The 10,118-nt window shown below is 57.9% G+C and overlaps 1 protein-coding gene across 1 annotated transcript in view; it reads left to right on the top strand.

Annotated features, from left to right (window-relative positions):
* The first annotated feature begins 19 nt into the window (after positions 1–19).
* Positions 20–10,118, top strand: part of Ehbp1l1 (EH domain binding protein 1-like 1) — an 18,608-nt gene continuing 8,509 nt past the window's right edge. The window contains exons 1-12 of the mRNA XM_013020899.1: positions 20–235; positions 2,642–2,699; positions 3,495–3,590; positions 3,915–3,968; positions 4,061–4,239; positions 4,318–4,460; positions 5,232–5,297; positions 5,390–5,552; positions 5,697–8,253; positions 8,726–8,883; positions 8,969–9,017; positions 9,929–10,111. Coding sequence (XP_012876353.1) covers positions 132–235; positions 2,642–2,699; positions 3,495–3,590; positions 3,915–3,968; positions 4,061–4,239; positions 4,318–4,460; positions 5,232–5,297; positions 5,390–5,552; positions 5,697–8,253; positions 8,726–8,883; positions 8,969–9,017; positions 9,929–10,111 — 3,810 coding nt within the window. The 5' untranslated portion in view covers positions 20–131. The remainder of the gene's footprint in view (positions 236–2,641; positions 2,700–3,494; positions 3,591–3,914; positions 3,969–4,060; positions 4,240–4,317; positions 4,461–5,231; positions 5,298–5,389; positions 5,553–5,696; positions 8,254–8,725; positions 8,884–8,968; positions 9,018–9,928; positions 10,112–10,118) is intronic.

The raw sequence follows: 10,118 nt of genomic DNA, 5'->3' as shown, positions 1-10,118 counted from the left end.
GCCCCTGCTCAGACGGGGCGGGCGGGACGTGGACGGGAGCGCTGGCGACCATGGGGACCCCGTCGGGGCCAGCCGACGCGGGCCAGCGGGAGCCCCGGGTCTGAGGAGAGGGCAGCGGAGCGGCGGGGGCGATGACCTCGGTGTGGAAGCGCCTCCAGCGAGTGGGCAAGCGGGCCGCCAAGTTCCAGTTTGTGGCCTGTTACCACGAGCTGGTGTTGGAGTGCACGAAGAAGTGGTGAGTGGGAGGGAGGTCCGCGGAAGCCCCTACATCGACGTGGAACCCCGTCAGCTTGCGCCCTGGGATCCCAGGCTGCTGGACCTCTAGGATCAGAGGGAGGGGAGCAGCCTGGAGATGGGGGTCAGGACTCGGGTCTGAGAGTCACCTGTGCCCACATTTTGCATAGCTGTGGTGGTCTGGGCTCAGGAAGCAAACCACGTGTCTTAGGGGAGAGGCGGCTTGAGCAGCAGGTTTTGCAGTGCACAGGTGTAGCCCAGCGCTGGGACAGAAACTTCAGTGCAGCTTAGAACAAAGATTCAGGCCTCTTCCCCTGCCTTCTGGTGGAGCCAGGGGCCCTCCCTGCTTCAGCCCAATGGGCGCTGAAAAGCTGGAAGCATCTTCACCATGTCCTTAAAAGGGGAAACTGAGCACTTGGAGAGATGAAGAGGGAGGCGGAGAGTGGCTTAAAGGGGCCCCGAGAGCAGAGAAGGTTGTGGGTCCCAGAGGAGAGGCTCCTCAGAAGGCAAGGTAGTGGGGTACCCGGGGACACATTGGAGGGTACAGTCCCTGGCCTGGAGTGTTGAAGGGCCCCGGGGCATGTGGCTCACATGCCCCCACCCGCAGCTGCCCAGGCCCCTGCGTCACACCCTAAATATACGTGCTCCCTGGTGTCGGCTTCCCTTGGCTGGATTAAGGCACAGCTGTGGGGGCCTCGCTCACCAGGCAGGGCTAAATTTAGGTTCCCAAGGGGAAGAGCTCCAGTCTGAAAGGATCATAGGGTCTAAAGGGAGGGGAGAGAGCAGAAGCTGGGGTCTCTGAAGCGGCAGTGTCGCCAGGCTTGCTTATACCAGGCCTGTTGGCATGCCCTTCATTCAGCAAAGGGCTGAGAGAGGACGGACTCTGGCTAGGGCAACCATACTCACAGAGCATGTGAACTCTGACCTCTGGCTTCTGCCCTAGCATCCTGGGTGAGGTCAATCAGAATGCTGAACATGGTCCTGGTGAGCAGGCTGAGGGAGGCAGGCCGTATCAACGGGGCTGAGTCACTAGCAGCCTTGGGTAAGGCCGTCTGCACTTCTTAGCCCGGAGCTTAGGACAGGAAGCTGCCCAGGTCTCCCCAGGAAGGCGTGCCTGGCCTGAGTCAAGCTGCCCAGCTGGGCTCCACCTTATCCAGGCACCCTGATTTGCTTCCCTTTTCTGGGAAACTCCTTGCTGGGCCAGTGCCTGTAGTTTGAGGGTTGAGAAAGGGAGTTTAGCTCTGGGTCAGAGGGCTCTACATTCAGCTCTGTGACCTTGCGGTCAGCCTCCTGGGCCCTTGGTATCCTTGAGGGATTACCAAACAGGTGAGCCACTTATCCTGCCTTGATCTCCACAGGAGACAGGAAGCTAGGTCGACTCAGACCCCAAGCATCCTGGCATGGGGCCGGGAGCAGCCCAGAAGAGCTCTGGTGCTGTCTTTGATCCTCACCAGCCTTCTGGGTTGGACACCAACCCCAAGAGGGGCCCTCTCCCCTGGCCTGGACACGTGTCAGTTCCCATGTGGGATGAGGCCCTGTGTAGCCATCTCTCCTCCTCACTTTGTCTCTGCCTCTTCCTCTCCTCTGAGTCTGCCCAACCTTTGCTGTTCAGCTTAGACATCACTGCCTGCAAGTCTTCTCCTGGGTGCCATTGTCACCATCTCTCTGCAGAGCCAGTGTCCCAGGCTCTGAGTTTGGGGAAACAGGAGTCCTGGCTGACTCTTTTTGAGGCCCCTGAACCCTTGTGGGGTGGGAGGGGGAAAATCTAATGACAAATTAACCCTATTCCTTTCTGGCCTCACTTCCCCACTCTGCCCCTCAGTTTACTCCTCCCCCAACCTCCTGCACCTGCCATTCTCTCTGCCTGGAGCCCAGGCTTCAGCTCCACCCACGGCCTCCTTCCCTTAACCCTCACCTCTGCTCAGTCAACCCCGAGACCCCACAGGCGCTCTCACATCCACCTGAAGTGAGCTTGCCAACTTCCTTCCTGCCTACACCCTGCCACAGAAGGGTCTTCCCTCGGCCTTCCTCTGTACCCCAGAGAGGGCTGTGTGTAGAGTGAGCACTCCACAAATAATGTGCTTATGAATGGATTTGTGTTACTCGGAGGCTTTGTCTCTGGCTGTCCCTGGCTCTGTGTGTGCCTGGCTCTGGCTCTGGCTCTTGCTGTCTTCCACATCAAGTTCATGCTGGCCTCTGCTGCCCAAGCCTTTGCTCTTTGGCCTTGGCCCCACCCTGCTTCAGCAGCCCCACCCTACACCTTGTGGCCTCAGATAAGAGGCTGCCCAAGCCTCTTCTGACCCGGTAAGGAACTCAAGCTGAAGGAAGACCCAACATGGGCTAGGAGAGGATGGGGAGGCTGGGGTGGGCCTGACTGAGCACCCTTCCCCTCTCTCCCCTGCCCCAGGCAACCAGATAAACTGGTGGTGGTATGGACCCGTCGGAACCGACGCATCTGCTCCAAGGTGGGAGAGGGTGGCATTGGGGTCCAGTTGGGGATGGGGTCAGAAGGGGGCCAGGGAAGCCAGAAGGACTCTTAGTGGATCCAGGAGCATATCATAATCCACAGAGGAAGAGGGAGCTGGCCTCAAAGTTGAAGACAGGGGAAGTGAAGGTGTGGCTCAAGTGATTCAGTGCCAGTCTTGAGTGGAAAAAGCCAAGCAAAAGCTTAAGGCCCTGAGTTCAAGCCTCAGTACTGGCACACTCCCTAAAAATGTAAATCTGGTGCTGGGAGCTCATGCCTGTAGTCCTATCTACGCAAGAGGGCGAGATCTGAGGACTGCGGTTTGACCCTTTTCTTTTTTGCTTATGTGGTGCTGAGGAATCGAACCCAGGGCCTCAGGCATGCAAGCAAGCGCTCTACCACTGAGCCACCTTCCCAGCCCCAAGAGCACCAGCCTTTAACCTAAAAGCTAAGGGAGAAGCCAGGCACTCATGTCGATAATCCTAGCTACTCAGGAGGCTGAGATATGAGGACTGCAATTGGAAGCCAGTCTGAACAGGAACAATTAGCCACTAAACAGCTGGGAAACAGAGCTGTGGCTCTAGTGGTTGAGTGCTAGCCTTGAGCAAAAGAAAAGCTTAGGGTCAATGTAATAGCAAAGGGAGAGCACAAGGCCCTGAGTTCAAGCCCTGTGTGCCTGCCTGTGCATGCACACACACACACGCATGCGCGTGCATATTCATACAGAGTTGAGGATAAGGGTGTAGAGTTGTGGGGATGGGAGGGAACTTCAAGACTCAGAGAAGGTCCCTTGTAGGCCCACAGTTGGCAGCCTGGTATCCAGAACCCATACCGTGGCACTGTGGTGTGGATGGTGCCTGAGAACGTGGACATTGCCGTGACGCTGTACAGGGTGAGTCTCCACCCCTGTCACAGGTGCCCACAGTCAGATGATTGGAGCACTGTGAGTGTTCATCTAGATGGGAAGAATAAAGGGGCGGAAGCAAGAATCTTGGGAAGGGGCCTGCTTAGCACGGGTGGCCAGGAGGTCTTCTTGGAGGAGGCAACAATCACCCAATCCTGCAGTAGGAGAGGGAGCTGGAATGGAAGCCCAGTCCCAGGGTAGGGGGAACAGTGGGGTGAAGGCTCCACCTCCCCCTTAGTCCTAAGCAACCATAGACCCTCCTCCCTACACTGCCCTCCCAGGAGCCCTTACCTACCCTGCTCTTCACCCTAGGACCCCCACGTGGAGCAGTATGAGGCCAAAGAGTGGACATTTATTATTGAGAACGTGAGTGCCGGGGTGGACTGGAGCCTGGGGTCTCCAGGGGCAGCAGGGCAGCACTGATGCTCCCTTTCTGTCCCTCTCCCTCGGGACCATAGGAGTCCAAGGGCCAGCGGAAGGTGCTGGCCACCGCCGAGGTAGACCTGGCTCGCCATGCGGGGCCTGTGCCTGCCCAGGTTCCACTGCGACTGCGCATGAAGGCCAAGTCGGTGAAGGTGGTGCATGCGGAGCTGAGCCTCACCCTCTCCGGGGTGCTGCTGCGGGAGGGCCGTGCCACGTGAGTGCTCACTTGCCCTCCTGGGCCCTGGCCTGTGACCTCTGACCCCAGCCCTCATGGCTGACCTCTAACCCCCAGGGATGATGACATGCAGAGTCTGGCCAGCCTCATGAGCGTGAAGCCTAGCGATGTGGGTAACCTGGATGACTTTGCTGAGAGTGATGAGGATGAAGCTGATGGCCCAGGGGCCCCTGAGGCCCGGGCCCGGGGTCCCCAGCCAGGTAGGCTCCTGGCTTGCTAACATGGCCTAGGGGGAGGGGGAGGGCCAGGACACAAGCCTCTCGCTATGCTGGGGTAGGACGGGGAACTCATTACTGCGCAGCAGTCCTGAATGCCCCAGCTTGGCCCCTTAGCCAAGTCCTGCAGGATGGGTTCCCAATCCCTCCATGCCCTGGCTCTCATCACTGCTGGGTCCCTGTCTCTCCCCTACCTGCCTGAGAAGCCAGGTCAAGAGCTCAGAGTGGCCGGGCACGCTTGTAATCCTAGCTACTCAGGAGGCTGTGATCTGAGGATCTAGGTCCAAAGCCAGCCAGGGCGGCCAAGTCTCTGAGACTCTTGTCTCCAATTAGCTACCAAAAAGCCAGAAGAGGAGCTGTGTGGCTCAAGTGCTAGAGTACTAGCTTTGAGCATAAGAGCTCAGGGACAGCACACAGGCCCTGAGTTCAAGCCCCTACCCCCCGACCCCCACAAACTCAGAGGGGCTGCAGCCTGGTTTTCCTACCCCTACCACCTGAGCCAGCCTCTCTCCCTCCCTCCCTCCCTCCTTTTTACTCCTTAAAGCTTTTGTCGGCTTGCTCTATTTTTCTCTCCTTTCTCTCTTACTCGGTGTCTGTGGGCCTGTCTCTTCCTAGGCCCGGGCGGTGCCCTGAGGCTGGGGCGTTTCCCAGGTAGGCCCTCTACTTGAGTTGGGGGGGAAAGGAGTCCAACCTTTGGCCCCTCCCTCCCCCTCACGACATGGGCTAACTTTGTGCTTGCAACATCCCCACCTCTAGAGGCCTCCCGGGAGCTGAAGACACTTTCTGAGGAGGATGAGAGCCAAGGACGGCCCTGGCAGACAGGTGGGGACCAGGCTGGGGTGTGGAGTTGGGAACTGGAACTCAGGGCCCAGGGCCCAGGCCTCAGCTCCCCTTCCTTTCCACCCCCCCCTCAGCTGCCAGCCCTTCTAGTGCTAAGGAAACCAGCTCTGCCCCTGTGAGTGCTCCCGCACCCCCGGCCAGGGCCTCCCGGGGGCAGGGGGCAGAGCCAGCTGCTATAACGGGGGGCCAGGTGGGGCCTAAGGCCCCCAGGCCCCCAGGAACTCCACCGGAGACAAGGTGAGCTCGGGAACCAGCCCCACTCCGTGTGGGGAGTTTCGGCCCTCCTCCACCCGCCTCTCCAGTGCCCCAGCCATCTGAAGGGTGGGATGAACTGACAGTGGGGCCTAAAGCAGCCCCCCAACACGCCTGCTCTCTCCTCAGGTCTTCAGTGCAGCCAGGCCCGGACATCGCCCCCACCCCAGCCCCTCGGCTCCGGAAAGGCTCTGATGTCCCCAGGATCCCAGTTCCCCAAGTGGGGGATGAGGTCCCTAAGGCCTCCGAGACTTCCCCCGCGGAAGTGGGTTCTTCTGGAGAGACCCAGGCCCAGACAAGCCCTCGGGAAGAGACAGAGGTCCAGGGAGCCAAACTGGACTCCGACGTTGAGAATGGAGGCTCCAGAGATGCCCCGGGAGGGCGGAGACCCAAGGCTGAGGAGGGCGACTCTGGGGACAGACCAGTGATGAGTGGGGTAGACACTGAACAGGGCGCAGGAGTCAGAGGAGTGAATACAAAGAGGTCAGGGGCCACGGAAGAGAGTTCAGAACTTAGCCAAGCGGATGCTGAGCAGAGGTCAGAGGTCAGAGTGGCTATGGAGGAACCCCAGGCTGCAGGCCTGCTGACCAAAGAAAGTCTCAGCATGACTCCTGAGGCTCCTCCGAGGGGCTCTCAAGGGAAGATGGGGATCAGGACCCCAGAAGAGGCTCCCACAGGCCCCAGCCCGTCCCTAGAAGAACCTGTTGGGCATTCCGGGCCTCTCGACAACCTCAGGGACGCAGCAGTTGCTGCAGGACAGGAGACAGAGGAGGGTGCAGGGGTGAGGGGCAGAGCCCCTGGTGCGGGGAGGACTGGCCTGGAGCAGGGCCCCTCTGCTGCAGCAGCAAACACTGGGCTCCAGGTGAGCAGTTTGCAGGGGACCCCATCACCAGCTGACCAGGGGGTGCTGTCCTGCCATCCGAGGGCCTGGGAGGCAGAGGTGGGAGACTCAAGGCTCCTGGGAACAGAGACTGAGCTGGCAGAGCAAGAGGTATTGGGGATCCAGAAGACAGATACAGGGGGATCAAGGTTCTCAGAAAGAGATACTGGGACAGCAGCAGTGGAGATGTTGGAGGCCCAAGGGATAGAGGCAACAAGATCAGGGATCCTAGAGCTAGAGGCCACTGGGATGGCAGAATTGGGGATACTGGCGGCCCAGGGAAAAGAGCTGAAGCCTCCAGGAGAGCTGGGGACAGAGGCTGGGATACCAGAACCTGAGGTATTGGGGCCCCAGAAAACAGAGGCTGGGGTTTCAGCAGCTCTGGGGACTAGAAGAGCTGAGGCAGACGTGCTAGAGACCCAGGAGCGATCTGGGGATACTGGTATACTGAGAACAGAAGCTGAGATATTGGGGGCCAAGAAAACAGAGATGGGAGGTTCTGGGAAACTAGAGACCGAGGCTGGTGGGGTAGAGGCTGAAATATTGGGGATCCAGAAGATAGCAGCTGAGTACCCAGAGGTTCTAGAGACAGAAGCCAAAATGGCAGAGTCTGGGATATTGGGGGCCCAGGAGACAGAAGTGGGCGCTCAGGGACAGATTTCAGGAACAGAGACGGGAACATCAGAAATGGAGCTACAGGAGAGCCAGGAGATAGCGTCTGTGGGTTTAGGTGATCCTGGGATTCAGTCTGAGCGAACAGAGGCCCACCAGACAAAAGTGGGGGATCCAGAAATTACAGTGGTAGGAACTGAGACAGCAGAAGCTGAGATATTGAGGTCTCAGGAGACAGAAATAGGGGTTTCTAGGGCCTCAGAAATAGAAGCTGAGATGTTAGAGTCTGAGCTATTAGGGGTCCAAGAGGCAGAGGTAGAGGTTTCTGGGGCTTCAGGAACAGAAGCTGAGACAAAGTCTGAAATACTGGGGACTCAGGAGACAGACATAAGGGGTTCCAAGGCTGAGACAGTGGAGTCTGAGATACTGAGATCCCAGGAGATAGAGGTAGGGGGCTCCAGGCCCTCAGGACCAGAAGCTGAGATAGACTCTGAGATCCAGGAGACAGAAGGAGAGGGTGCAGGGGCTCTGGTAACAGGAATGAGGACTGTAGAAACTGAGATTCTGGGGAAGGAGATGGCAGGTGGAAGTTCCAGAATTTCAGAGACAGAAGCCGAGCTAGCTGGGACCCAGGAGACAGAAGTGGAGGGTACAGAGATCCCAGGGCCAGAGACTGGTGAAGCAGATGACGAGGTACTGAGGGCCCAAGAGTCAGAAGGCACAGTTCCAGGGGCTGAGGAGGGGGCCCAGAAGGATGGAGTTTGGGGAGTGCTCAAATATGAGGCCTTAAAGGTCCCATTTCATCATCAAGAATTTTTAGGGTCCCAGAACATAGAGGCAGAGATATCAGGAGCACACGAGGCAGAAGCTAAAGTTTTCACTGACCAGGGGATAGAGGCTAGGAAATCTGAGGCGTTAGGGGCTCAGGAAGTAGAAATGGCAGCTTTAGGGGCTCAGGAAGTAGAAATGGCAGCTTTAGGGGCTCTAGAGAACAAATCTGGTATTTTTGAGGCCCAGGAAACCGAGTCTGGGGTCTTAGGAACCAAGAAGGGGAAAGCAGCTGGGGGAAACCTCCCGGAGGCCAGCCTGACGGAGGCACAGGTGGCCAGTGGGGCAGAGGCTGGGGAGCCCAAGCCCACTGGGGCCTCTTCCCCAGAGGAGCCTGAAGAGGACAGGAGGCTGCCAGGCAGCCAGGTAGGGATGGGGGCCGCCCAGGGCATCGTCTGCTTCTTCCCACTAACCTGAAGCTGAGCGAATGGCAGTTCTGCATGGACCCACCCAGTGGACTGAGGGGGGGTGGGGGCTCAGCTTCAAGAAGCCCCCTCACCACCTCCTCCCTCAGGGTCCCCTGGTTCTCCCACTCTGTCTTCTTTGGCTCTGCATGGAGCTATATTACCCTTTGGCTGATGATTATCTGGGCTGATTTTGAGAAGTAGCTGCTAGTGATCTCTGATCTTGCTGGGAGATGACTGACCTTTTAGGTGACCTTGGGCAGATCATCCCCAGAGCTGGGGGCCTTTTTGCCTGCCCAAGGTTCTAGTCAGAGGTCTCTGAAGATCCCTCTCTTCAGGATCCCAGCAGTTTTGTGCCAGGCCTGAGCTTCCCCTAGGGGCAGAGGGCACAGGTCCCTAGAACGCATCCCTTAAATCCATCCCTGTGTCCTCAGGTGCCATGTGCCCAGGTCAGCTCCAGCCAGTCTCTGCTGGAGTGGTGCCGGGAGGTCACCGCTGGCTACCAGGGTGTCTGCATCACCAACTTCACCACATCCTGGCGCAACGGCCTGGCCTTCTGTGCTATCTTGCACCGATTCCACCCAGAAAAGATGTGAGCTACCATGGAGGGGGGCAGAGATGCGTGGGGGACTGAGGGAGTACAGTGCTATCCTCTCTGACTAGCACTTTCTCCACAGCGACTACGCCGCCCTTGACCCGCTCGACATCAAACAGAACAACAAGCAGGTGAGATGGGAGGGAACCATGGCTGGTAGGAAACCGGGGGAGAGCCAGGGTAGGAGTCCGAGAACGGAGAACCTGCAGCCACAGGGACCCAGCCCTGCTTTTTGTTTGTTTTGCCAATGCTAGGGCTTGAACTCAAGGTCTGGGCGCTGTCTCTGAGCTTTTGTGCTTAAGGCTACTGCACTACCTTTATTAGTAGTATTTCTTTTGACAGTCATGGGTCTTGATCTCTGGGCCTCGGTGCTGTCCTTGAGCTCTTCAGCTCAAGGCGAGTGCTCTACCACTTGAGCCACAGCACCACTTCTGGTTTTCTGGTGGTTAATTGGAGATAAGAGAACTGGCTTTGAATTGCAATCCTCAGATCTCAGCCTCCAGAGTAGCTATGATTACAGGCATGAGCCACCAGTGCCTGGCCCAGCCCTGCTGTGTGTGTGTGTGTGTGTTGGTACTATGGCTTGAACTCAGGTCCTAGGTCCTTGCTGTCCCTTAGCTTTTTTGCTCTCAAGGCTAGTGCTCTACCAGTGGCTTTTTGCTGGTTATTTGGAGATAAGAGTCTAGGACGTTTTTGCCTGGGCTGGCTTTGAACCATAATCCTTAGATCTCAGTCTCCTGAGTAGCTAGGATTACTGACAAGAGCCATGTGCACTTGTTTTCCTCATTGATCATTAAATTGGTTGTTTCTCATAGTTTTGTTTTGGTGGTGTTTTTTAAGCGTATTTTCCTCAAGATGACTTTTCCCAAACTATTCTGGGGAAGGGGTGGCCCCTGCAGCTTTCCATCTACAGGGGGTAGAAGCTTGAAGCATTACTAGGCAAGTGCTGGCATATGGGGTGCAGGAACCCGGAGCTGTCCCGGGAGAGTTGCGGGGGGGGGGGTTCCCCCTGCATGGCTGACCAGGAGCGCGCTCTTCCTAGGCTTTCGATGGCTTTGAAGCCCTGGGCGTGTCGCGGCTGCTGGAGCCGGCGGACATGGTGCTGCTGTCGGTGCCCGACAAGCTGATCGTCATGACTTACCTGTGCCAGATCCGCGCCTTCTGCACCGGGCAGGAGCTGCAGCTGGTGCAGTTGGAGGGCGGGGGCCGCGCGGGCACCTACCGCGTGGGCG

The sequence above is a fragment of the Dipodomys ordii genome, unplaced genomic scaffold (assembly GCF_000151885.1).
Source record: "Dipodomys ordii isolate 6190 unplaced genomic scaffold, Dord_2.0 Scaffold54, whole genome shotgun sequence".
Classification (NCBI taxonomy): Eukaryota; Metazoa; Chordata; class Mammalia; order Rodentia; family Heteromyidae; genus Dipodomys; species Dipodomys ordii.
This window is presented reverse-complemented; position numbering and strand designations above follow the sequence as displayed.